Source organism: Zosterops lateralis (genome assembly GCF_965231275.1).
Source record: "Zosterops lateralis genome assembly, chromosome: 3".
Classification (NCBI taxonomy): domain Eukaryota; kingdom Metazoa; phylum Chordata; class Aves; order Passeriformes; family Zosteropidae; genus Zosterops; species Zosterops lateralis.
In genome coordinates, this window is record NC_139764.1 from 93,013,206 (window position 1) to 93,041,187 (window position 27,982).

Genomic DNA, 27,982 nt, shown 5'->3' on the forward strand with positions numbered 1-27,982 from the left:
CCTGTAACATCTCTGTTTTCACTCACTTGGTTCCTCTGCTGTAGATATCTGTGCATGTACAGAAAGGCAGGCATCCCACTGCCTTTTCAGAGCCCAGGAATAATGCTGCCACAAATAGAGACAAAAAGGACACAAATAGGGACAAAAGTAGGAATGGTTTAACTCCTTTTTTATTCTGGTCAGCTTCACAAGAAGAAAACACTCTGTTCGAATGGAGCAAGTACAGTAAAATTTTGAAATAGTAAAATGCATTCCACATTATTAGCCAATATTCCCAAAGTCCTTTACTGATGAAAAAACAATGAACTTATTTCCAGTACCTAATGAGTTGAATCACCTTTCTCTCCCTCCTGACCCCCACTTTTCTCTTTGGAGAGAACTAAAGCTTTAACAGCTTTTCGCTAGTAATAAATGGAATTTTATGCAGAACCAGAAATGAAACCAGGTCTTCTTGATGTCTCTACTTCCTAAAACAAGAGCAGCAGGAACTAATCATTCACTACCCATAGAATTATGTCTTTTTCTTTTTTAAACTATGTGCAAGCATATGTAAGAGTCAAAAAAAATATGAACAGGGAACTGTTTCCCAGGTAATCTGCACCTGTGATTTCTTCTCACTAAGAATGCTTCACTCAAGCTCCATATTCCTCCCATGTTTTCTCCCCACCTGCTGCCATCTGCCATGGCACAGCAATGCAAAGTCCCTGAGCAGCACTGTGGAAGATGAACTGCTGCAGTCACTTAAATGGCTCCTTTGACTTTTTTAGTGTCCCCAGAGAGCAGGAAAAGTTCAAAGAAAGTGAACCTATTGCCTGAATCCCTTCACATTTAAACTGCACATGAGGAAGCCTGGGATCTGATGAGGGGTCCTACACTCCAGCTGTTTCAAATACAGTAGCAACATTTAGGGCAGCCACTGCAAATACTGGTTTTTTTACTGCCCTTTAAAAAATAACTTTTACAAGTTTGTTGGTTTGTTTTTTTTTTGTTTGTTTTTTTTTTTTTTACCACATGTAAGCTGAGCATTTTTCTAGGCTCTTGGGAATGAAGGGCAACCTTGTAATTTGAGTAAGAGGAAGCCTGGAAGTGCACTCTCCCTGGAGACCTACAAAGGAGTAACAACTGAGCTGCAGTGCCTCTCTTATTTTTGGGAGAGGGAATATAGAGCTTTGCTCCTTTCTGCAGGCACTGAGCCAGGCAGTCTGGTCAGAAAGCAGTGGGAGCCAGAACAAAGAGTATGAGGTGAGCAGAGACCTCCTCTTCTTGTCTGGAGGCACAATGTCCCTAGCTAGACTAGGATGAAAACGTGTTACAGGCATATGTAGTGATGTGCGTCTGACACACATCTGTACACCTATAACCTGCTGGAAAGTCTGATGTAGCAATGACAGCAGATATGATGAGGTAAATGACAGGCTGGGCTTCTTCCCATTAGTGTGTCAGCCAGATGAGTAAGACCCAGCATGGGCTTTTTATGGACCAAGCTTGTCACACATTCCATATGCACTACCAGCACACCTTTATACTCAAACTCTGTCAAAGGCAAACAAGACTTGGACCAGACATAATTTACATTTAAATAACACTGGCTTCATTGAAGAAGCACTTAAGAAGGAGATATGAAGGAAGCTGATGATTAATTAAGGAATTTCTTTCAGTTTTTCTTTCAGTAAGTATTTTGAAATACTTCATTTGCTTTAGGGTGATAGAGTACTGCACCTCCAAGGCATATTACTGAATCACACAGTCAGAATCAGCATTTGCTTTCAGTAGATACACAGGAGCAGAGAACTTCAGTAAGAACATAAAGGAAAGAGGTTGATCTTCTCTTAATTAGTCCATCGAAGTTCCTGCAGCATGCTGCTCCCAGACCAGGACCTGCATGATTTTGCATTTTCCAAAGAGCTTAAAATTTATTTTTAAGAAGACTACCTGTCTAGGACTTCACTATGATCTAAAAAGAGACGGGCAATGATGGAAAAACTTTATTTTCCTTATTTGCATTCCCTAAAGTTATTTTTAATATCAGCCTTTATTTCACTAGTTCTAATAAAGATTCTATGTTTTTCTTTACTTAGAAAAATATGAGAAACAAATGATCCATCATTGCAGATGACAGATCCACTTACCTGTGCAGAACAGGTAAAAAATCCTACAAATTTTCTACTGTCTAACTCTGCAATTTTTCACATGTACAAAGAACTGCAAATCAGCAGGTCAGGGAACAGAATGGGATGTGAGACATGGAGATGGAGATCATGCTGACACAGGAAAGAACGAACCACCTTCATCTGCAATGCACTAACAAGTTGTCAGTAAATTAGTCTCTGATCACTGAGACAATGGTTTCTAAATGGTGTGGGAATTAACTTCATTCTGCTGCAGTTTGTGCTATTTATTCCTCAAAGATCTCCTAGCTGATCGATATTTCAATCCTGCAGATACTTTTTCCTGCAGCTGCAGTTCTGTGGTGACTACAAGCTCAGGTAAGCTTAACAAAAGGTGCCAAACTCTTTCTTAAGTCTGCACTATGAATAATTTAATTGCTCACAATTTTCTCTATTTCCTTAGGAAGTGAACAGCTCATGGTTCCATTTTTTGCCAAAAAAGCACATAGATTAAGTCTTCCACACTTCATCTAAAAAATTTAAGGCTGTATTAAGGGAAAAAAAATTACCAGGCTACAGAAGGTAAGTCTGGTCTTCTCAGGGAAGGAGTTTCAATGACTTCCAAAAGGTAATTTTTCCAAATTCACAGATTCCCTATGTTACCTACTGAAATGTCTGAATAGGGAGACAAATGCACACAACCTCTAAAGGGGGGGGGGAAAAAGATAATGAGAGAGGTGCAAAAAGAGAAGACTGCATAAGAAAAAAAGACAAATTAAATAAACACGCAGAAAAAGAAATAATAAAAAAAAAGGAGGATAAAAAGTCATCACCTTCAAGACTCTCCATGTATAAGCTGCTCAGCAGGGAATTTGAGAGCTGGCACCACTCTTGCAGGGTGAGAGCACAGTAGTGAAGGGCATGGCACAAAACAGCCAGGCTTGTATTGCTTTCTCTCTCCTTCCCAAGGACTCTGCATCAGGACAGCTGTCATTCGCAGGATGCTCATTGAGCTCCTTCTTGTCACTGCTCACCACCAGTGACCTGCCAGGCAGGTGTCACTGCTGTCAGGCACAGTTGTGTTCCCCTCCGTCTGCCTGAGCTTGCTCACCAGCAGCTGCTCCAGTTGGGATTTATGAGACACAGATCCTCTTCCCACTCATTTTAAGGAGAAGCCTGCAGGTACTGCCACACTGCTTCCTGGCCTACTTTTAGCCACACGCTGTTATTTAGCCTAGGACTTCTTTCTTCTCTTGACAGGTGCCTAGACAATGCAATCCTGAAACAGGAATGGGGTTTGTTTCTAGGCACAGTCCCAGCACTAACAGTTACTGATTTGAGTTTCCTTTGTCCCCACCCATGATAGGTGTATCTGCTCATAGGCTGTAAACTCATGTTTGATGACATTCTTGTTCACTTGATAATTACTCAGTATGACATGAGAGTTGACAGCTACATGTAACTTCCCTGTTTGAACAGTCTAGCAACTGAAGATTTGTCTTTACAGCGAGACTTCTCTGCCTTCAAGGGAATACAGGTCAACATCATCTGCTTGCAGATGTTTTACATGAACACTTACTGTGAATTTTGAATACACAGACACAAGTGATGCATGATACCTGGAAACAGGCAACAACAGGGGATTTTGTGTGCCCAAAATGAAAGATCTTTGAAATCCAAATCCTTTGTGCTACAATTGTTTGGTTTAGCATTTCAGAACTGGAAAATTAATCATGGCAAAGGTTATTGGACCTAGCCACATAATTTACCAGATTACACCTGAAGCTTGAGCCTGGGGCCTAAGCATCCTGAGAGATGTAGGTGCAAAACGTTCAGTGAATCAAGCAGGACTATATACTTGAGATAAAACTTCCCAATGTGTAGTTCACAACGCAGAGAAAAATTTGAGTTAAAAAATTTATGTTCTACTGAAGAAAAAACCCCCAAAACACACTCAAGTGACTGATTGCTTGAGTCTTACTCAGTCAGAACTTTTCTTCTTGTTTTCCAAAGGAGGTCCCCAGTGATTTTGTAACAGACACAAAACTCTGGGGCTGAATGGAAAAATAAATTCTGCTAATCTAAGATGTTTGGCTGAGCTATTCCAGATTTACCCTGGTTTAATCAGCAGCAGAATTTAGCCCTTATTAAGAAAATGTAAGAAAGCTTGCATGTTGCAACAGATAAGGAAATAAGAGAAATTACAGCAAGTCCAACTCCATGTAGTCTCTGAATATTGGAGTTTTCAAACAGGTCATATGACTTCCTGTCAAGCAAAATAGCTGATGAAAAAATAAGTAGGAGACAAAGTAGGGAATTTAAATTGTGTTTGATTCTGTTCTTACTTATGCTGCTGTAAATCTACTCCAGCCAAAAATCTGACATATGTGACACAACACAGGAGAGTATTCTGGAAAAACCTTGTAAAAACATGTAACTTCAGTAAATGAATAATGCACTTTAACGTACTGTCAAAAAAAAAAAAAAAAAAAGGAAATAAAAGTTAACTGGAGTATATGCTAATCTGCATTTAAGAAAATGCTTTCACTGCAGAATATTTCAAGTTCCAAACATGTGAAATGAATATATTCTTTTTTTTTGCTTAGCCTTAGAAACATTTCCTAAATATTTACCTGTGTGATAATTTGTACAATTTTGTCTTTGCTTTTTAAGAAAAAATATAACACCATTTTGTGGATGGATAACAAAGAAAAAACAACAATTACCCAGAAATCCCTAATGGGGAGCATAAGCTTTTTTTGAAGTATTTATTTCATTACAACATAAACTGGGAGTACATAAAAGGTTTTACCTATATATGCTTCAAAAATGAAACTATTAATACATCAGTTACACATATAATTCACCTGAACTGTCAACAGTGTCTAAAGAATTTGCATTAGTTAATCTGTTGAAAGTGGCAGCTTTGACATTGTTATTTCATGATTTCACAAATTTGTCCAGGGTTTATCCACTAAGACTTAAAAGCAAAGCAAGAGACTCCTGCAAAAGGTAGCTTATTAAACACTGTGTGGTGGTTTAAGAAGCACTGCAGGTGCAAAATGGTAACACTAGCAATATAATTGATAAAAAACATAGCTATTTTAAGAAATACTTGAAAAAAACCTGGCCCTATAGTCATCACTGTCTCAAGTACCAACTGTGGTTTCTCTTCCCTGCTATGTGTTTCACTGGATAGATAGTAGGTACTTTTGACTCCGAATTCATCTCCTCCCTCCTATCCCTCACTCCCATTTCTTTCCTTTGAGTAATTCATGAAAGTTAGAGTCTCCAAAATAGCCTGCTATTCCAGTTTAACCCCAGCCAGTGGCTCAGCCTCACACAGCCACTCGCTCACTCCTCCCAGTGATTTGGGGGAGACAATCAGAAGAGGGAAAGTGAGAAAACTCATGGGTTGCAATAGACAGCTTATTAACCAACCCAAAAGCACCTGGAAGCAAAGCAGAACAAGGAATTAATTTGCTTGGGCCTGCACTTGGGCAGGCAAGTGTTCAGCCACCCCAGGAAAGCAGGGCTCCAACATACATAGAGATGACTTAGGAAGCCAAACACTATCACTCCAAATGTCCTCCCTTCCTTCTTCTGCCTCCAACTTTATATGCTGAGCACGACAACAAATGGTCTGCAATATCCCTGTGGTCAGATGGGGTCAGCTGTCCCAGATGTGTCTCCTCCAAAGCCCTTGTGCACCACCAGCCTCCTCACTGGTGGGGTGGGGTGAGAAGCAGAAAAGGCTTTGGCTCTGTGTGAGCACTGCTCAGCAACAATGAACACATCTCTATTATCAGCAGTGTTTTCAGCACAAATCCAAAACACAGCCCCATACCAGCTACTGTAAAGAAAATTAACTCGACCCCAGCCAAAACCAGCACTCCTGCTGATTCCTAATACCAGTGGGTTCACTCCAGTAGCTCTCAGCATTCAGCAGGCCAAAACAAATCAAAGTATGTGACTACATATTCTGAGTGCACAATTTTACTGAGCTTGTGTGTCAATCTCTGCTTTTGGTAGCAGTAATATAAAGTCAGAACAGTTCCAGTTACCTACTAAATGCATAGAACTATTACAAACTTGCACTACATTACCTCAGAGAGGAGCTGAGGCAGCAAATAGGTAGAAACATACTTTGCTACAATAGTACTCATAATATTAGTAATAGCCAAACAGAGCTGTTCTGTTAAACCAGAGCCAATCTGGTGTGCAAAATAACAGCAGAAAAAAAGAGAAATTTATAAAATGCTTTTTATTATGACTGCTCAACAGTACTACCATTTCCTCTTCTTGTGTTTTCTTAAGTTTCCCAGGAGCAATGCTACTGGGAAAAAACCAAAAAAGCCCAAAGATAGGATTCTGTCTACATCTGGATTCATTCCAGAAGAAACATTACATATCAGTCCAGACACAAAGCACCAGCACCACTGTTGAGCTTTGTGATAATGAAGGTTAACACATCTATGGAGCAGTCAATGGAATACACTATGTAAATCAGGAAAAGCAATAGCCCCTCATGAATAGTGGTAATTGGGATACAGCACTCTGATAGCCAATCAAACAGCACAGGAGAGGTATAGCTTTCATGTGAGTAATTTATTATTTTATCACTTTAAATATTACCAGGTATTTTATTTACAAAGAGTCTTTCTGTGGACAGAATTTACACTGGTGACTGCACAATTTCAGTCATTACTAGGGATGACTAACATCCTCCCCATGTTGCTTAACAGTGCAAGTTTTGATCAAACAAGATTATTATTTTGCCAATTATTTTTTTCACTTAGTTTCAAGTGTAAACAGAATTTGTACACATGCTTTTGCTGCAATTAAGATTTCTATTTTATGGAACCAGTTAATAGATAGAAACGGTAAAGTTTCATCTGTTAATAGCATTTCTTCATTGAAATCAGGATTTAGTTTTAGATTCAATTAAGGCTTTAGGCATTTCATTGTTAGGTACTGCAATGCCTCTTTACTAAAGTGGTACCCCTGAGAAGAATCCAAATTACCTGTTTGGCCTCCCAGTACAGTGCATGGATTATCTCACCTCAGAATGGTGACCCAAAACACAGAGCCTGTCTGCAAAAGCTTTCCAAAGAAAACTTGCCTGATTGTAGCCATTTGTACTAAATCTATGCTGAATTACCCATCCAGGAGGTGGGGCCTGGAATCTACTCAGAACTCAATCTCCAGGAGCCTCTGTGTGCTTTTGGAGGATTTGCATGAAGCTCACCCCTGAGAAAGAGCCGCAGGAGGTGGTCCCAATGTACTTCTCCTGACCAGCCATGGAGATTTCAGAGCACAGGCGTGTGCATACACACACAGAGTGCAAGGCCCTAGTTTAGTCCTTACCCAGTTTAGGGGGAATTTAAGCCTAAATTCTCTAGCAGATGACCTTGAAAATAGGAGTAGTCTAGGGAGGAAAAGTTACTCCCTGAAAAATTAGGGCAACTATCTCCTGCATGTCCCATTAAAAAAACAGGACTGTAAGATTCAAGGGGGAGAAAGACAGCAGGGCAGACTGCGTCTCTCTAGCTAGTCTCAGATCACTCAGTGAGGATGACTACCTTGATGATTTGTGAGACTTTTAGCCAATTAACACACAATGCAAAATGCATAAATATTTAGAGATCATGGACTAGCTCCAAGAGTTCCTTTAGTCCATTGACAACCAGCGGGTGGGAGATGTGGACTGCTTGCAGGCTAAGAAAGCACACACAGATCTCCATGTTCCTATGCAAATATGGTAGACTTCAGGCTACTCTAGATAAAATGGCTGTTTTAAAAGCAAAACATATGCAAACACGACTTCAGCGTGGCCTGGCCCTTTGGTTTGTACCTAAATTAAACCCTATTCCGACAGTGGTTTCTGGATATCCCACTTGGTAGGTAGGTGTGGAACTGCTCTGAGCAGTTCCAAATGGGTGGAGGGGACCTGCTCAGCAGCTCCACAGGTCAAAGAGACAGCTATTGCTAGGTTTAAGTAAAACTGTAGGGTACTGGAATGACAATTTCAGTCTTTAAATGCCTGAACACTATCTAAATTCAGGTTTTAGTACCCCAGTTTGGGGGAGGGTGTTTCTTTGTGAAGATGTAATTGGGGGAAAAAACAATTCTCAGCAAACCTGCCTCAGGCCTACCAGGGAGGAAACAGAGGCCACAGAGCAGGAAATCTGGCTAGAAACATGCCTCTGTTGTTAATCACAGGCTGTGACTATGCAGTGTACAAAGGAAACAGGTTTGATAGACAGCTACTAATGAAGCCCAGACTCTCCCCACTGACACTGTGTAAACAGTGAAAGCAGGTAAGCACTTGATTCAACTTCTTTTAAAAATAGGAGCTAGCAAAAAACAAACCACTACAGGTTTGTTTAACACTTATTACTGTAGAACTTACTTCCAAATGTATTTCTTCATAGTGGACAGGAATAAATATTGGAAGAAAGGATATGGTTCATTCTATCCCAAAAGTTTGTGGATTATTGTCACATTTTAAATCATGGAAACTTCCCAAAACTCATTAAGAAGTATTTTCATGCATTAGCAGAATGGAAGTGCTTAATGCTTAATTAATAGGAATGCAAAACCTGGTTTGATATCTCACTATGCTGTAGTGTAAGAACTATACTATGTAAATCTTTGAACTATGAAATTGAGTTGTATTGCAAGATAAAACAGATGTTTCCTTGTATGTGTTCCTGGTGATGCTACTATTTCAAAATCTGGCCTAGTACTTACATCTCTAGTTAAAGTATGCACCTACACAGCTTGAAATACTTTCTACAGTTAACATAAAAATTATGCTGAAAGCAAACATGTAATTCTTCTTTCCTGCTCAAGCTACAACACTGTAATTTAATTTAGAGTCAATATTCCCAAGGATTCTTGTCTGAGAATTAAATCAAATATTCTGTGAAGGATGTTAAATTCCACTGCACCAACCTGTACTGAGGCTAAGATAAATGTCACACTCTGCAGGCCTACAGCTCTCGCCTGGCTGATGCTTTAATTAGCTCACTAGGGAACAGCCTCACTCAGCTAAGAACTTCTAGGACTGGACCACTGTTTTCTGTAGAATGACTAACCAGATCAGCTGCATTAAAACCCTGTGCAACAAAAATGAGAAGAGAAAAAAAAACCCCAAAACATTAAAGTGAAGGAAAGAAATATCTATGAAGTTCACTATTCTCCTTTGTACAGATGGTGTCTCATAGGACAGAGCCTGCTGCCTTCCTTTGGAACTAGCAATTATGTGTAAATGCTAAAGTCCTGTTTAACAAAAACATCTCAATAAAACATAAAAAGATCTGCTTTTCTTGATGCAAGGTCCCTATGTCTTTCTAAAATATGAATCTATACTATAGCTTTGAGTATAAACAATTCTCTTCCACAGTCCATGAGAGTTCCATGCTGAATATACAGCAATGTATCAGCAAAAACACAGGTTCTTTGTTCAGAAAAGGTTTCTCAGTGATTTACCATAAAGCTAAAACATTTGCCTTGTCTATTGACTTTTTTAAAATATAAAATGTATAAAATAAATTCATGTGCCCTTTTCAATATAGTCTGTGCAGACTATTTTACGTTTTCCAGTTCTGAGTAACACGACAAACATTGTGCTCCAAAAACAAGTGTGCTCCAACTTTCCACAGGCAGGAAGAAGTTTTATGTGGTTTTGCCTCATTTGGATGCTGCCCCACAAACAGCACTCTTGGGCATTTAGAATCACAATGACAGCGTACGCCATCAGCACGTACTGCAGTTAACAAGGACTTATTGATTACAGCAATCATTAGCTCAAAATAAATAAAGCAGTCTCTGAATCAAAAGACAGGGAAGTAACATCATGCTAGTGGACATTATAATCAACATGTGTAGCACATTCCTATTTTCCATGTCTCCTTTTGATGGTCTTGAAAAAAGTGGGAAAGGCCTTTTGCCACAGGTTGGTTTAGGTTAACCTTCCTTCACCTGCAGTCAATTAAAGAGCATATGAAGTACAAAGTTTTTCCCCAGCTCTAGTGGCATACACAGTCATGTCAACTGGTTGCAGTCTGAACACCTTCAATTAATTTTTAATTTAATCTCTGACCAAAAAAAGTTATAAAACTGTATGTTTTCATACAGAAACCATTACTTTTTTCAAATAAAGAACATATCAACATTTTGTATCTACCATAAAATGCCACATTTTAAAAAGGTAACTTGACCTTTTTTTTTTTTTCTTTGCATTCCAAGTAAAACATGCGGCACACATTTGTGTTACTTAAAACATTAACTTAGGTATCTGTTATATCTGTGGTTGAAATTCCTGGGACTAATACAGTGCCACGGCTTCCTTAAACCATCTATTGCACCAGAAATAAAAGGCTGCGATGGAGATGTTCTTCCTATATTTTTTAAACACAGGAAATAGTTGGTTTAACATGAAAACAAACACAGCTAAACTATGTTGCCAGCAATGTTTATCCCTCAGTATCATCCCAGAGGGGAAAAAACCACAAATGACAGAAAAGGCTCCAGCCCAGATTACAACTATGTGTAAACACACAACCAACACTAGCGTCCCATTATGACACTGTTGTCGAAAATGTTTTAGAAATCCAGGTGTAAAAACGTTTTTCTCAGACTGGGGATTGGCACAAACATAATCCAGAGATTATCCTTTATAGCAGCTTTCACTTTTGTGTGCTTGGCTTTTCACACAAAGCACAGCAAACATGACAAGAGTTACAACTGAGTTAAAACCAGCTCAACATCTTGAGAGCAGAGAGGAGGAAAGGGGAAGTCCCTTTTCTCTGCAGACACAACACACAGAGTCCCTCTGCAGATGGGAGTTTGAGGATCTGCAACCCAACTCCCCTCTCCGGAAGCCAGAGCCAGGCTGGCCACCTTACAGCGGGAGAGAGCCCTCCTGGTCCCCTGTTTTGTCCAGCCTCTCGGGCAGGGTAAGCACGAAGGGTAGGAGGACACCCTTAACATCCAAGGGAGCTTTAAGAAGCTCCCCGTCAAAGGTGCCCTTGAGCCCACCATCTGCTTCCACCTCACCGTCCTGGGCCAGGCGGAAGCGAAGGGTGCCGGTCCGGTTGACGCAGTAGATGGTGTTGCCCAAGGGGGCACAGCGGAAGGGCTGGACGGGGCCGCCGCTGGGCCGCAGGCTGGCGCACTGGCTCCAGCACTTGGCCACCGTGTTGTACCGGAAAACTTCAACACCGCCGCTCGTCCCGCCGCCGGGGCCCTGCTCCCCACCACGGCCACTGCTCACATCAAAGCGGTAGATGAAGCTCTTGAAGGCCACCATGTCGGCAGAGCGCCGGCGGCTGCTGTTGTAAGGGCACTCCTGCCACTCGTCACGCTTGGGGTCATATTTGAGCAGGCGGTAGAAGAGGGAGCCTCCCGACACATAGATCTCCCCGTTGCAAGTGGTGGCCTCGTGAGCCACAGCGAAGGCACCCTTGGGCAGAGGTGCCACGGGGCTCCAGCGGTCGGCCCGCGGGTCATACCTTTCCACAGTGAAGAGGCACTCGCCCCCCACAGCATAGAGGTAGCCGTCCAGGGCCAGCAGCTTGAGCTGCGAGCGGGGCTGAGCCAGCGGCCGCACCTGGCTCCAGGTGTCGGTCAGGGGGTTGTAGCAGAAGACCTTGTCGGAAAGGCGGGCCCGGGGCTCGCTGCCCACCGGCCCTGACACGATGCCCCCTGCTAGGAAGAGGTAGTTGTGGAGGACACACATGGCGCAGCCCTTGGCATTGGCCTCCTCGGGCAGGCGCGTCAGCACCCTCCACTCGCCGCTGGCCTCCTGGTAGCAGTGAATGAGGGAGCCGCTCTCCTCCAGCGACACCACGGAGGAGGGACTCTGTGGCCGACTGCTCTCGCGGCTCTGTGGCCGGCTGCCACCACCCGGCCGCTCGAAGGCGTCGCTGACCTCGGCCACCAGCAAGCAGGGCCGGCCGGCATCCATCCGCTGCTGCAGGATAAGGTCCCGCTCGGCGCCACTGAGGCGGCCGTAAACGCTGGGCTCCCGCAGCACCTCCAGGTAATGGTCGCTCATGAAGCGATAGGCAGCCTCCCGCAGCTCGGCCAGCCGCTGCTTCTTGGCCAGGCAGAGGAGCTGGTAGCAGTTGCCGAGGCAGAGCTGGGCGCGCATGGCCTCGGCGGCGCAGTGCAGGGCACAGGGCATCTGCAGGACGCGGGCGCCGCTCACCACCTCCGCCAGGTTGTCGTGCCGCACCTCGCCCATGCGGGCCGTGTACACGTAGTCGATGAGCAGCCGCAGCGCCCCGTAGCTCACCCCCTTCACCCGCAGGACGTCCCGCGAGGCGCGGGCACGAAAATAGTCACTCTTGGCCGCCAGCACCGACTTGTGCGCCCGAATGCGGCGGCCCGACACCTCGATCACCAGGTCGGGCTCCTCCGGCGGCCGGTCCCGCGGCCCCACCACCTCCTCATCCTCCTCATCCGGCTGGCAGGCGGCGTTGTTGATCTCCCACTGGCTCTGCACCACCCGGCCGCCGGCCGCGGGCGGCTGCGGCTCGGCAGCGGCGGCGCTGAAGCAGAGGGAGGAGCTGAAGCCGCAGGGGGCGGCCGGCGTGGGCGGCGGCGGGGGGGGAGCGCCGTTCGCGGCCCCGCTCTCCTCCTCCTCCGGGCCCGCGCCGCTGCCCTCCATGGAGCCGCGCTACCTGCGCCGCCGCCGCGCCTGGTCCGTGCGGAGCGCTGCCATCACCTGCGGGACAGACCCCACAGCGCTCAGCATCCGCGCCTTGCCCCGCTCCCCCGCCGCTGCTTCCCCCCCGCCTCCCAGGATTAGGATTCGGGGCCGCCGCTCTCGCAGGCGGGGCCGTCTCTGGTTTCCGGGGCTAAACCGCCGCTTCTCCTTTCCCGGGGGATCCACCCTGCGGCTCGGCCACCCCCGCGGCCAACTGCGCTAACTCAGCCCCCGAGAACCTGAGCTGTTCTGGTGGGACACGGGATCGCCCCCATTAGCGCCTCAACAGCCTGAAAAGCAATTCTGGTTTTCCCGTTGCTCTGCAGAAATTTTAAGCAGTCTGCAGGTACTGCAATCCTTTTCATGATAACTGGTCCCTACACTGCGCTGGGTGATGAGCGAAAATCTCCTTCAACGGCAGCTACTGAGGAGTACTATCATAATATATTCACCTTGTGCAACTCTTTCAGTGGAAGGCTGAGGCTGCAGTCTGTTCTGGAAGGCGAGTCCCCACTAGCCAAGTTTGCCTTTGCATGACCTTCGGGAAGTTTTCTTCACATCAGTGCTCCTCATATGCATTCCCCCTGTTTAAAACAAAGGGCAGAAAGATTATTATTTTTTAAATCGATATATTCTGTTTAGTCAGAAGTTTGGGAGTGTTAAAGTTATGTCTCCTTTAGTAATATACCTAGACTATCTTAAAGACACCATACGTATGCTAATATTCCTAAGTGTTTATGAAACACATGAAAGTGTTTTTTGTGTGCTTGGAACAAGAGCTATCTCACATTTGTGTAGCAGCATATGTAGCTGTAAAGCATAAGCAAGGTGTTAATCAGACTTCATAAAGATTGCTTTATGTCTTTATTCAAAGATTTCTAGCTTCTGTTAATAAAAAGCAGAAGCAAGAAAAAAAAAATCACAATAGATAATTAGAACATGAAGTCTCTTGTGGGAAAAGGCAAGATACAGGGAGGGCCCTCATAGCTGTAAGTAGGTTAGTCTTTGTCAGCACAATCACCACTCAATTGTACCTTCATTTCACAAATATAGTTTTTAGAATTTAATGAAGTGCCATTTCTTTGCCTCATGTTTGTTTATGAATTTCCCAGACTTGGAACCAAGCATCAAAACTTGGTTTAAGTTTTGATGAGTGACACATAAAAACTGTCTAAATGTACGTAATAAAATTTAGTAACTATCTGCAGCCCTGATTCTATTTATAATGAGGTTATTAATTTCCATTAAAATCCCCTTTGTCAGTTTTTTCACAGTCCTCAAGGAACACTCATTTCTATGTAAAATATGCATTGTGGCTTCCTTTCAGCAGACATAATTAATTTACCCTGTTAAATTAGCATTAGGGAGATCTAACTTTTTAGGGTTTGTTTTACTGAAAGCGTAATTGGTAAGTGACATTGTCTGGAAACCGCTGACACAGACTGGAAATCTAGAAACCCATACTTGCAATGCAAACTTTACTTAAATGATAGTATCAGTCTTCCCTCATGGCTTTTTATTTTGTGCACTTGCCCAGTGAAAGACTTTCTACTATATTTGATCACATGCAGTTAGTCTGAATCATTGCTAAGGTTTGATTTCTGGGTATTGGAGACTTTCAGATCGTAACAACAGCATTTTAAAACTTATTAGAATGAACAGATTTCACAAACTTTGTATTCCTCATCTGAGTGTTTAAAAATCTGGCACTTAGGAACTTTCTATGGAACTATGACTGTATGAACTTTGGCTAGCTTTAGTGGCAGACTTCCTGCTGTCCAAACCCAAACTCTGGAGGTCAAGCTTTCCTGAGTTTTCTGTGGTTTAAACTAGACAAGAAAAAATGCAGTGATCTGTGTGCACATTTGGTGTGTCTATGGAAGATGTACTGGCTCATTAATAAACTGGGCAGCATCCCTGTTGATGTGATTATGTTTTTCATCGAGTCTTAGCAGTACACAGAGCAACTACTGCAACTGATAATATTCTGGCCATTCCTGACACACCTCACTTCTGACACCACTTCTCCTAACTTCTACTTATGTACCCCCTCTACAAGAAAGATTGAGTACGTTCAGATAGTTTCAAGCTCTTGGTCTGTGGCTTGATTTTGCAAGTGAAATTATAAAGGAAGAATGAAAAAGAATGCTACCAAAAATTACAAGTATGGGCGATTAAATGTGAGAAGTCAAAACCAGCAACTCTAATACCAGTAATATCTCTCTATGGTGAAATGTATGTCTTGCATTATGTCTCAAAGGAAAATCTAACTCATTTCATTGGAAAATCTAGAACATTTAGAATACTCAAAGTAGTTCAAACAATAACCAGAAAAACTTATCTTTTCAACTTTCTCAGCTAATGGGGAAAAAAAGTGAGATCCTCCTCAAGCACAGTAATCATGCCTTTTCCCATATTCAAATATCTGCTTGGTTCAGAAGTTTGATTTGACACATTTGAAATGTTGTTGAGAAAAAAGCTTGTAACAAATACCTGTGTTAACCCACTACAATTCCCCTGAGGAATCACAAGGAGAAGGAAGGACTGATGACATTGCTTGCTAATGGCAAGCAGCAGAATTCTGAAGAAAATTATGCTCTGGTATATCCAAAGCTAATTACCAAGAATATGCTGAATTTCATGCTGAGCACGAGAAGGACTTAAATCAAAGTACCACACGCAATTAACGCAACAAGAAACTATATGGTAATGCTGAAGACTTAGGAAAGCTGAAAGAGGGTCCGGAGGATTTTGTCAATGACAGCAATGACCATGATGGCATTGACCACTCCAGCAATCTCAGCACCTCTGTCTAGTTGAAAGCAAAATACAAGAATTAAACAAAAATGAAGCTGAAAAAACAATTGAAAGAAGTTGTGGAACCTTTCCATTATTGAGTAACACGACTGATCTGAGTTAAAAGGTCATATGAAACAGGAAGATGCTGAAATGGCCTTCTCTCCATTCTTTTCTTATCTACAGTGATCAAAGAGTTGTACTGCTTCTGGCAACACAGAATATTCAAAAAGTACATAATTGCAGAAGATACTTGATAGCTGTGATGATTCAGGACAATCTGACCACACAACAATCTCATTTGGCTTAAAATAAACTCGGTCTTAACATTTTTTCAAAACTCACAAACAGGATAGGTACTAGAAAAGGAAGCAAGCTATTGAGAGTACACAGTACTCTATGGACTGAGGTCACCTTTTATAATGGGGACTTTTAAGTCAGAAGCTGAATTACTTGGTCTGAAAATGTTTTCATTATCATGGGTTTGGTCTAGGGATGATGTAATGTTAATGGACAGAGGAGCTGCCAACAAACATGAACTGTATTTACAGACTTGGCAATGACACACAATATCCTGAATATTGGCCCCAACCTCAAATGCTGTGAGACACTGCTCAAGTAACAGCACAGATAAGAAGGCACAGTTTTTCTGACAGAGAAACTGTAATGAAGAGCTGCAGGTAAAGTTTCCTGGCATTGCATTCATTTGGCAGTCCTTCTGATAAAATCCAATTAAACACTTGTATTGAATTGTTCTCTCCTCGTTTTTTTTGTGCTGTGCCAATAGCCTTTGATCCAAACCACCTCCTCTAGCAAGACCCACTTTCTCCAGGGAATATGTGCATGTAGGAGGAATTGGGTTACTTCTCTCCAGTTCACAAATGGAAATGGCTCTGACTCAGTCTCATGGTAGACAAAAACAGTGCTTTCCCTACCATAAGCAACTCTAATTTACAAAACCAGGCTATCCTCCTCAGGAGACTTACCAGTTCAGAAATGGCAGAATGCCATTCTGCTCCACCTTAGTCCAGAAAAAATGCTTTTATAAAAACTTGGGCTACCAAACTTTTACTTCAGTAGAGAAGTCCTTTGGGATAGGGGTGTCATCTGATTGAGATGTGTAAGGCGACCAACGAGGCAGGATCATCAAAAGAGAAAAAACATCCCTTATATTTATTTTGAAAACTAAACAATGACTTAAAAGTAGAACTAGCCAGAGTGAAGTGTAGGCAGAGTCAAGTGTAGAGTAGTTTGCATGATTATAAAAACAGTCTGTAACACTCCCAGTCACTGAGTAGATCTGTGAATTTTGGAGCAAAAAATGTTCTCTTTGTAGATGGGGAAAACATTTGGAGCATAAAGATGCCATTTCTCTGAAAGGGCCTTCACTGCTTGGATCCTATTACAGATTTAAACTCTAAATCTTAACCACTTGATTAACCTCCTGTTTGTAAGAAAAAAGTACAGCTGTCTTTCAGTGTGCCACCTCAAGAAAAACAGCAGGAAGAATAATGCTATTTCTTTCCCTTTTTTAAAGTTACATACAATACAATCCTAGTGTCTTGCCCTGTCTGCTTGAATATGTGGCTTTTATAGTATTGCCTTCACACTCAAGTGTGGATGCAAATGTTGACCTCTCAAGGTGTTGTAAGTTTTTGAAAATATGTAAAAGAGGTATGAATTGATTTTTATCTCATAACTACAACATTTTCATACAACCACAAAGAAAAATAAACATTTAAGAGTTGCAGCTTATGACTACAGACCACACAAGAAACATGTGGACAGCAGGGCCTCATCAGAAACTCAGGGGAAGAAAAGGCAGCGTGTGTCTGGGCAGGGAGGAAGAGAGGAAATAAGTAACTAAAAAAATATTATAAAAAGCCTGATTGATATTACAGCTAACAAATCTAAACTAAAAATATACAAGTTCTCAACAGCCATCATGACCAGAGAAAAGGTTTCCTAACAGTGATATCCATAGTGACAAACATTTCTTTAAAAAGGAAACTATCTTTTTCAATTCCTTCCAGTTTAGACTCTTCAGAAATAGTTTGGGAGGAGTACTGTCTCTCAGGAGTTCTCACAGCAAAAAGGAAATAGCCACTCCTACAAAGGCAAAATCTAGCAAAGATTAAGTGCAAGTTGTCTCCAATATCCCTTGGAGTAAACAAAGTCTTAACAAAAAAAAAAAAAAAAAAAAAAAAAGAAGTTTTGAGTGATTGCAATATCACTAAAGCACTACAGGTCAAGAGAGAAGTATGTCATGGCAACACCATACTCTATGTGACAAAATTGTAGAATTTCTAATTCTACACATGAGCTCACAACTACACTTCTAGATATGAGAGCATGTGGTCATGTTTGTGATAAACTGAAGTTTGGTTGCTTTCATCATATCTGGGCACAGCTAACACTGCATTAAATTGACAGCAATACCAAACATACCAGCATGGTGCTACAGCTGCAAGGATGAATGCAGTCCTTGAATGTGTGTACTGGGAAATACAGAGTACCCACAGGGAAAATGTTCCCTTTCCTCTACAGCATTAGTAGGTTTGCAATGGAACATGGTGGTTGAATGGATGGAACCATGTATGGTCAGGCTTTACATTTTGGAAGTAGCATTGCAAAATCTTTGAGGATTTTGAATCTTCAAGAGAGAAGAGTACCAAATAATTTCAGAGACATAACCACCTCCCCCCCCCAACTTTAGTGAGAGACTCAGAACAGCATTCTGCAACCAAAGGCTTCCTTTGTCTCCACACTGCACACCAGCTCCCAAGCCAAAAGGTGATACCCAGCCTAGGCACATGGCTTTAGAGAAAACACAGCTTGTGCTAGTAGCCTGGAGAACTAGTACAGCAAGCCTTAGTCAGCCCAAGAAATGCAGAGCTGACACTTCTTCAGGGCTTGGTATGTTTGCTCAGTGACTTGATGACTGTGCACAAGTGTAGGCACATGAAAAATCTGCATGCTGAAGGCTTTCTTAGGCTGGTGAAGAAACCCTAAGCAAACGAAGTGTAAGTCTAAACAAAGCAAAATATTTATGCTACTGAGGAAAAAGACTGCTAGAGCATATTGTGGTTAATTAAAGTTAACCATAATTGATGGGGAGAGTGAAGAATGGGCTCAAAGAAGTCTACAGAATAAAACCCTAAAAGGGTTTAGGCTCCAAAAAGGGAGTTTAGCCTAAACCTAAAAAGGGTTTAGGCTACTCATTCAGCTTAGGAGGATCCTAATTAAGAATACTGCCAGGGTGTTAATATTCAAAGACAAAGCAGTATCCCATGGAGAAAAACACATTTTTATCCTGCCACATACTTCTGTCAATACTATATTATGGTTCATGTAGGAGGCATGATGTTGGTCTAGCTGGACATTTCATCTGACATGGGAAGATCTTTATTCTGATGTGATGAAGGGGATCTTCAGTATGTGCCTCGCTGGAAGGCACTTGGGAAACAAGGGTAAATAAAATTTGACACAAGGAGACTAGTTGATCTAGAAATCCTTTCTGACCTTAAATTCTGGAAACTGAATACACCAGAAGCACTGATTAGAAGCAAAGCATCAGCTTGTGATGACTAAAAGCCTAATTTAGGCATTAGTGTGTAATGTACCATAATGTGGTACTGTTGACTGCAGAAATGCTTTTCAGTATTAAACTGTATTGTCAACAAATTGCCAACATATTCAAAGTCTCAATGAACACTTTGGCAATGTTGGTACTAACAAAGAAGGAGGAGAATATCCACTGAGAAGCCAAGTCAAGCAAACCAGCAAATTAGTTTAGACAGATTTTTGAAAATCAAAGTAGAGTCAGGCTTGGTTTTGCATTCCAGAACAGCACTTGGTCTCCATAAATGAGATCACTCTTCCAACACACCTGCTCTGTACTCCATTTAATACAGAAGATGAGGCAACATTTTTTGAGGAAATTAAATTCTTGCTCTAAGATAAAACTGATTTTGATTTTTACATCATTATGGAAAGGACATACAGATTGAAGAGTCCAAAGCACCAGAAAACTGCCAAATTATATCACCACTGTGCTTGAAAAAGACCGAATGTGAGAGGTTACAACAGACTTCAAAGGGAAGCAAACAGTCCCATTTATCTTAGACTTATACCTAGGAAAAGAAAGTAAAACTTCTAGAGGAGGCAATAATGAAAATACTTTTTCCTCAGACAAATTCTAGATCTGGTAATTAAGAAAGTAAACCAGTGAAACTGTTCAGTTTCTAAAAGCGGAGCTTTTCCTTTCTAAAAGCCCCGCTTTTAGAAACTGAACAGTTTCACTGGTTTACTGACAAAATAAGTAAGTTATGTTAGGACAGGCAGAGATCTTTTAGATACATGGTTAATGGCACACTTCTCATTTTTGGAGATGGTTTCTTTGCCCAGATACTTCTTCAGACTTAAGGTTTACAGTCATTCTAGCTGCAACTAAAAGTTACATTACAGGTAGTTTGATTTCAAGAAGAACTCCAGGTTCCTGCAGACATTGTCTCTACCCAGACCTTGGACTGGATTCAAATATGGAGAGACCCGCCACAGCGCTAAACATGGCCAAGGCTGACTCTGAGGGCAGCTTTATCTGGCAGCTGGCAATGCAGCAAAGATGTAGGACCTGAGACAGCCAGATCAGATAGCAGAGCAAAACCTCCAGCATGACAGCCCTAATCTTAAAGAAGGAAAGGAATTAGCTTGCACAGAGTTCTCTCTGCCATGGCAGAAACGCTGCTGGTACACTCTGCTGTTGGTCCTATAACCATGACCTACTGGGTGGCTCACAGATGCCTGATTTCTTTTATTTCATGAAAAGCAGACCAAGGTGGAGAAACATAGGGCCATATTCTCACACAGAATTGACCTGTGGGTGGGATGCACCTCCCAGCAAGAGAGACAGATGCTGTGTGTCTGATCAGCACAGCACTGCTGATCTACCTGTAACCAGCACCTGGAATGGAATCTGGGATGGATCTTGTGTGTATAGACAGGTTCTGCACACATATGCATGGGTGGGTACAATTAGATGCCAAGTGATTTGGATCCTCAAAACAAAGGCCATGGTGATGAAGTGCTTAGCTTGTGCAATCAGGGGACTGATTGCTTTGGGGGCCTCAGCCCAGAATCCTCTGCAAAATAAACCTAAATTATTTTAAAAGGTAGCAGTAGTAACTCTTGCTGCTACTTTGCCTTTCTGTAAAATAATTAGAGCTCTCACCAAGCCCTTTGGGAAACTTGTCACTACCCCTTCCTTTGCCTGCCAAGACTAAAACTCCCAAATATCAACCAAGTGCCCAAACCATCAAGTCTATGAAAGAAGGGTTACTGTCCTTCAGACTAAAGCAGTATTACTTTTCAGAGAAACAATAAAAATGTTTTTGAGGGTGAGGAAGAAGAATCCTGTATTCTACTTCCTGTAGTTTCTGTACTTCTTCCCATTGCCTTTTGTGGGTCAGGGCTCAGTTATACTGCCTGGAGAACTGAGCCATTCTGACTTGTGCTAGGATTGAAAAACACTCCTGCTGATCTCAAAGCAGAAAAAACATGCTGCAGTCATAGGTACTTCTGTGGCAAGCCTTGACTATCAAGAGTACCTGTAGGCTGTCAGCCCAGACTTCACCAAACAATGGGAATGCTTTTAGCAGCAATGATGCAACTGAGGGTTTAAAGTATGAAATGACTTTATATAATCATTGGAACTAAACAGGGAAAGAAGAGAAAATTGAATGTAATGTATGCTGTTTACATTAGTAGAAGCTAAAACTTGTTGACCATTCTGAGACAGAAATAAAATAGGTTTCTACTAAAATACTCTTATTTTCATGGCCTGACACTTTCTGCCTTGGATGCATAGCATTTTTTACTATAATGTGAATTTCATATGCTGAGCTTGAGTGTTCAGGCAAAGGTTTTCTGGAACTGATTTCTCTGACTAAGCTCAACTTTTACATCAAGAATTTGGAGCAGGCAATTCAGTATCTTCCACTATAATGTTTTTTTCCATTGAACAAGGCAGACAGGTGTCTTAAAAGGGACAGAAAAGATTGCCTGGTAATCTAATCTTATTCCAGCAAGAACAGGCCAAAGAATTTTACTCCTATGCCAAGCCAGTAACTTCTCTATGAATTAGGTCAAAACGTTCAATCATTCATCTCACGTCTATTTGGTTTCTCTGTTTTGGCCAATGGCCTTGATGGAAAAGCAGGTGTCAAATAGATCATCCTGAATACCGTGAAGAAATGTACATGCAGCTTTTCACTTTGGAATTATCTTTCCCCAGAACGATTCTTGCTCTTTCTGAAGAGACATGCAGACTGGCAACACAACCATGAAAGGTGATGATGATCACAGGACTGTCTCATCTGCTTTTGGACTTTTTGACACAGAGTAGAAGTAAAGACTGTAGTATGTCTGACTAATCTATGATACAAACTTGTCATTTTCAAGTGCTACAGAATAAAGGGTTGCTAATGCAGGCAGTTAAATATACAGCATGTTCAACAGTCACAGTGCTATCCCTGCATTTATTTGTTTGCAATCTGGACAGAGCTGTACAGCTAAGACCCAGAGTAAGAAGGAAGACTTTTACATCAGAATGCAAGACAGAGAAATGTTTGGTTTCATGGTTATGATTTGGGAGGTGTGAGAAGAAGCTTAGATTCAGGGGTCTTGGTTTGTGGTTGACTATTTAGAGATTTTGATGTTTCAGTCAAGTCTAAACTTTGGTTGCTTCTGACTGGGAAGATTTTAGATACACAACAATATATCATCAAGGCAAATACTGAGACTTTTCAGCCACTGTCATGTGAAAAGCTGCCTGATTTGGGGGATACAGTCCAAGTATTTATTTCCCATAAGGCTGCAAAATGTCTTGGCAGAAATACTGTCCAGGTATTGGACTAACAGATTCTTCCAATTCTCTTGCCTGTCTCAAAGGTCTTCTATCCCAGAGAATGAGCGGTACAGATCTCATCCTGAACAACAAAGAGCAGCACCAGTGAATTTTATCACATGAATGCACACAAACAGTCTTTGTCCTCATTTTCCTATATCAAAATTTAAAACTTCTTGAGACATATGGCACTGACAAACTCCAAAGCTCACACTACAACACACTCAAATGACATTTACTTTTACTGTTTCTGAATCTACTGTGGAAACCAAACTTCAAAACTCAATTATCAATTGTTATTGAAGAAGTATGTTTGGGTACTGCTCCCTTGCATGGCTTTGAAGAAAACAAGGCTTGTGTTAGTAGCCTGCAGCTAGAAACTGCCACCTAAGTTTCACAAAGAATGTTGATAAAGCCAGAGTCTGACATCACTTTAAATCCAAACCCCACTGTAGTCAAGGAAAACTCCCATTAACTTAATGAGCACCTGGATTTCTTACACTGTTGCACTGGGTTTGCATAGGAAGGTTTTGGCAGCAGGAGGGCTGCAGGGGTGGCTTCTGTGAGAAGCTGCCAAAAGCTTCCCCAGTCTGATAAAGGCAGTGCCAGCCAGCTCTAGGACAGACCCTTCACTGGCTGAAGCAGAGCCCATCAGTGATGGTGGAAGTGCCTCTGGGATGGCAGAGTTAAGAAAAGGAAAAAGTTACTGTGCAGGAGCAAACTGCAGCCAGAGAAGACAGGACTGAGAATATGTGAAAGAAACAACTCTGCAGGCTCCAAGGCCAGTGCAGAAGGAGAGGGAGGAAGTGCACCATTCTGCAGATTCCCCTGCAGCCCGTGGTGCAGCCCATGGTGAGGCAGTTGTGCCCCTACAGGCCATGGAGGTTAATGGTGCAGCAGAGATGTGGAGGACCCCACACTGAAACAGGTGGATGCTGTGGATGCCATGACCCTGTGGGAAGCCCACACTGGAGCAGATTTTCTGGCAGAACTTGTGACCCCACAGAGTAGCCATGCTGGAGCAGTCTGTTCCTGAAGGACTGTACCCAATGGAAGGGACTCATGCTGAAGCAGTTTGTGAAGAACAGCAGCCCATGGGAAGGACTCACGCTAGAGAATTTTGTGGAGAACCTTCTTCCTTGCTGGAGCAGGGGAAGATTGTGAGGAAGAAGGAGCAACAGAGACCACATGTGATGAAATGACCACAATGCCCAGTCGATGTCCCCCTGTACCACTGGGGAAGGGGGAAAGGTAAAGAATTCAAGTGTAAAGTTAAGCCTGGGAAAAAGAGAAGTATGGTGAGAAGATGTTTTTAAGATTTGGGTTTATTTCTCATTATCCCACTCTGATTTCCCTATGTTGACTCTGTTGCTCATAACAGTAACTGGTGAGTGATAGTTCTCTGTGCTTATCTTGACCCACAAGGCTTACATTTTATTTTCTCTCCTCTGTCCAGCTGAGGAGAGGAGTAATAGAGCACGTGGCATCCAGCCAGGGTTAATCCACCACAACTGTACAGACAAATGTAAACGGTAGCTTTTTGTTGAACTAAAGCAATGCAGGGAGTTGCTGTAAAAGGAAAGATGAAAGAAGCTACAATAACAGAAAAACTCTCACATGAACAGATTTGTCTTTGACTGACGGAATCAGAACATTTGTTGTTCACATGCCACTCCAATAGCAAAGGGTTGGCATTTAGTTCTTACTGTCTAACACCTAAAATATGGGTTGCAGAAATTTCATTTCCAGAGCTTAAGGCCTGTTTTTTCAATCTATTTACAAGAAAGGGGGAAAGGAAAAAAAGCAGAACTGCTTCCAAGAAAAAAGCCCAAAACTATTGTATAACTCTGACAGGTTGATAGTTTGAAATGATTCAGAAGTTCAGCAGCCTTCCAGCAGTTAGAGATCCAAAACAGATGCAAAACTTACCTACCTCCTTAAGTACTGCTGGAGGAGTCAGTGTCCAGAAAAACAAAAAAGAGCTTGTGGTAATCTGTGAATGCATAAATGTAAAATAACTTCAATTGATGCAAATCATGTTGTGACAGACAACATAACAGCATGGAAGCTGCTTGACCAACATGTTGATTTGTATAGAATGACTGTGGTTTCTGGCGTGTTTCCGAGCGAGTTAAAAAAGGCTGTCAACCTGTCTGTTTCAGCCAGAGGCACAGCAATGGCAGCTTGTGAAACATCACACCTGAAAAGCATTTATGTGACACATCTTTCTTCTCCCCCTGACAGACCGTGCAAGATCTGTAGAACCACTGGATTTTTCTCTTGTGCTTCTTTTGCATTAAATAAACTGACTTAACCCACCATGAATTCCTGCCATCCTCATTGAAGAGGTATAAGAAAGAAACTGGAAAGTACCAAATGTGTAGTTCAGAACAACAACAACAAAAAAAAAAAACCAGCCAGCTCTTTTTTGCATAAACACTCAATCCCCCATATACAATACTGACCCAGTCTTGTAATCCTCCTGAAGCCAAAACTGCCAGTTAGAATCCAAGGAGCATTTTAGGATGAAGAAAAGGGTGCAGCATTGCCAACCAATTGGTCCTGATCCTGCAGAGAGTTACACACAGATTTAAACACTCTGTTCACAGGACTAGCCCCACTTGTAATGCCAACATCTGCAGTGTAAACTGAGTGCTTGCTTAATTAACTGCAGGAGGAAGGCAAAATCTCTGTCCATTCACTGTGTTGTCACATGGTGAAGAGTTCTGGCACAGGGAATCGGGAAGGAATGTATGGCCCAGGCTAGGGAAGGAGCAGGGTCCCTTGCTGCTCAATGAGAGCTCAGTCACATATCAGGTTAAACTGGTTGTCAAATCCCCAACTGCTATAAAGTAATTCTTCAGTGAAAGGAACTAATCATGCCTGCTCGCTGACAAAACAACACTGAGACCAAACATGAAACAGAAACAATAGATGATGACAATTTTACTGAAAAATAAGACACCAAGAGTAAAAATGTCATGTCCTGAGAAAGGTAATGAGATAAAATACAATGAAAATGAGCTTATTTTTAAAATAGGTATTTTCAGGAATGTGAAGTGGTATAAAACGACTTCTTTCCTTCTGTTCAGGCTCCCAACTGCAATGCTGTAAAATGTCAATAGGGATAAACAGAAAAATCCCTGCAAATTCTACAAAGGATCCCACCAAGAAAAAAAAGTATTTAAAGAAAAAGCTTAATTCTACCTTAAAAGAAATTGCAGGATTTCCTTTCATGTTTTATTATACTCCTCTTTAGCAGTCAGCTGCCCCTAATATCCTCTTGCAACAGGATACTACAGGATGCAGAAAGCCCTGGTAAGTAGGATCTGGACGGAGTCATCTCACCACATTGTCATCTCTATGGTAACCTAGGCCAGCCCTAAATACTATAATCCTGCTTTACCATAGTAAAGCCAGTTAATGACTTTCATTGAATGTTCCTGCCAAATAAATGGTGCTCTAAGATTTATTGACATTTCAAGTCTGTCCATCTCTTTGGACTATTTGTTATATTGAAAAGTGATGCAAACATGGCATTTATAGAAGAAAGGAAGCTACTACAGATTTCAGCCTTTTGATATTATCAAGGTGCAGTCCCACAAACTCCAGCTTCTAAGCAGCACCACTGCCAGGAGAAAATCCTGCAGAGCACAGAGGAGCTGGGACAGGCACAGGACCAGTCCTTGGCTCTTGGCAGGTTCTCATCAGACAGTGCCATTAGCAGTGAATGACCAGAGCATCCCACTGGCATGTACTGGATGTCCTAATTAAAGAGTGAATAAATGCTGTGTGATGGGCCCTGGGAAGAGGAGAACGCAGAACAAGTAGGATGGGCCAAACAGTTAAACAAGGGAGGAAATACTGCTTTGTCAATACTAGTGACAATTTAATTATTATTTCCCACAAACATTCCACTTAATTCCTTTTTGTGAGACAGATGGTTAAGTCCCTGGAAAAGAGAGAGCCGTTTTGCTTCTCAGATCATACAGAAGGATTGTTCTATTTTATTGCTATTCTATTTTTTATTGCCCTAGTTTTTTCCTAGCTTTTTGCTCCAGTTTTCTATTGTTTGGTTTAATTGCTGTGGAAAAGCTTTACAGAATATTAGTATTTTTAGAGGGCTTTATGTTTTTCTTGATGGGTGAAAAATGTTGGCTGTAGGATTTAATACTATCATCTTCTGTGCTACACGGTAAGTTAGGGTTTAGGAGTCTGCTTTTTGTTGCTTTAAAGCACCAGACATAAAAACCTACCTACTGAAATTCAGTACAAGTTTTTTTGAAGCATCTTCCACCCTGCAAAATCCTGCACGCGTCTGTTCACCCAGGACTTGCGTGTGCTTTCAGTAGGATGGGGTAGCACGCCATGAAGAATTTACAGGGGGAAGCGATCTCCTGCTGTTACACATCCCTAAACGTTAGTGTAAAGAGTCACTTAGATTTTTAATAGGTCAGCAGCATTAAAATAAATAAATAAATAAATAAATAAATAAATAAAATGGAAAAAAAAATACGCAGGCATCAGGGTTGGCTCCTCTGCGACATACGGAGAAGGGATACGGGGACATGTCCGGCCTTCCCGCTGCCCAGGGAAGGTGGATTAAGGGGCCAGAGGAAGGAGAAGAGAGCACGATTAAACCTGGCAGTGCTCCGGCAAGCCCTCTCACACACACACACGGCTACCGTGGCTCCACATCGCGGTCCTTACCGCAGACACCGGCACCAGCCCTCCCCAGAGGCTCGGCCGCCCGGCCCCGGCCCCGGCCCCGGCCCCGCTCCCGCTCCCGTCCCGCTCCTCACCTTGCGGAGCCCCGCGGTGTCTCCGGGGCGGCTCCCGCGGCGCCTGGCGGGGCTCGGGGCGGGCGGGAGGCCGGGCAGGCGGCGGGAGCGGCGCCGCGATGCCAGGCGAGGCAAATGGCTGCAGAGCGGGGGCCGGGCTGCCGGAGGGGCCGCGCTCGGCCCCTTTGTTCGCCTGGCAGGCGGAGGGAGGAGCGGGCACGGACCTGTTGCTGCCGGTGGCGGCTCCCGGCGAGCGGCAGCGGCCGGGCCGGGGACGCCGCGGGTACCGCGGGGCTGAGGCGGGGCGGGCCCGGGGCGGCCCCACCTGCCCGCGCTGAGGAGAAACTCCCCCCGTGTGGCGGCGGGCGGGGAGCGCCGGGTCCTCCCTCACCTCCGGGCGGGGCCGGGGAGCCGAGCCGGAGCCGAGCCGGGGCTGAGCGGGGCGGCGGCGCTGCCGTGCCTGAGGCAGGGTCGGGGGCTGTGCCGCAGGAGCCGCGGCTGAGCCCCGGCACAGCCCCGAGGGCCCCGGGTGAGCCCCGGCACAGCCCCGAGGGCCCCGGGTGAGCCCCGGCACAGCCCCGAGAGCCCCGGCACAGCCCCGAGGGCCCGGACGGAGCCTGTGGGTCACTCAGGTGTCCGCCGGCCGAGGACAGCGCCGTGGAGGCCAGGTGCAATC

General features: G+C 43.1%; 1 protein-coding gene across 6 annotated transcripts; it reads right to left on the reverse strand.

The window, feature by feature from the left end:
• Positions 1-973: 973 nt before the first annotated feature.
• On the reverse strand, positions 974-27,390 carry KBTBD11 (kelch repeat and BTB domain containing 11). Of its 6 annotated transcripts, XM_083857601.1 has the most exons (6): positions 27,328-27,390; positions 26,782-26,938; positions 24,991-25,093; positions 24,455-24,518; positions 13,278-13,409; positions 974-12,843 (listed from the first exon to the last, which is right to left on the reverse strand). In XM_083857601.1, exon 6 carries the CDS (start codon positions 12,784-12,786, stop codon positions 11,017-11,019), a length of 1,770 nt encoding a protein of 589 aa, XP_083713727.1. In that variant the 5' UTR covers positions 12,787-12,843; positions 13,278-13,409; positions 24,455-24,518; positions 24,991-25,093; positions 26,782-26,938; positions 27,328-27,390; the 3' UTR covers positions 974-11,016. The 6 variants fall into 6 exon arrangements, with proteins under 6 accessions (XP_083713727.1, XP_083713726.1, XP_083713725.1 ...); XM_083857600.1 differs by lacking the exon at positions 26,782-26,938; XM_083857599.1 differs by having other exon boundaries at positions 26,782-27,369.
• Positions 27,391-27,982: the final 592 nt, after the last annotated feature.

Coding starts and splice junctions, on each gene's coding strand:
- KBTBD11 (XM_083857600.1), bottom strand. CDS start 12,786: ATGGAGGGCAGCGGCGCGGGCCCGGAGGAGGAGGAGAGCGGGGCCGCG.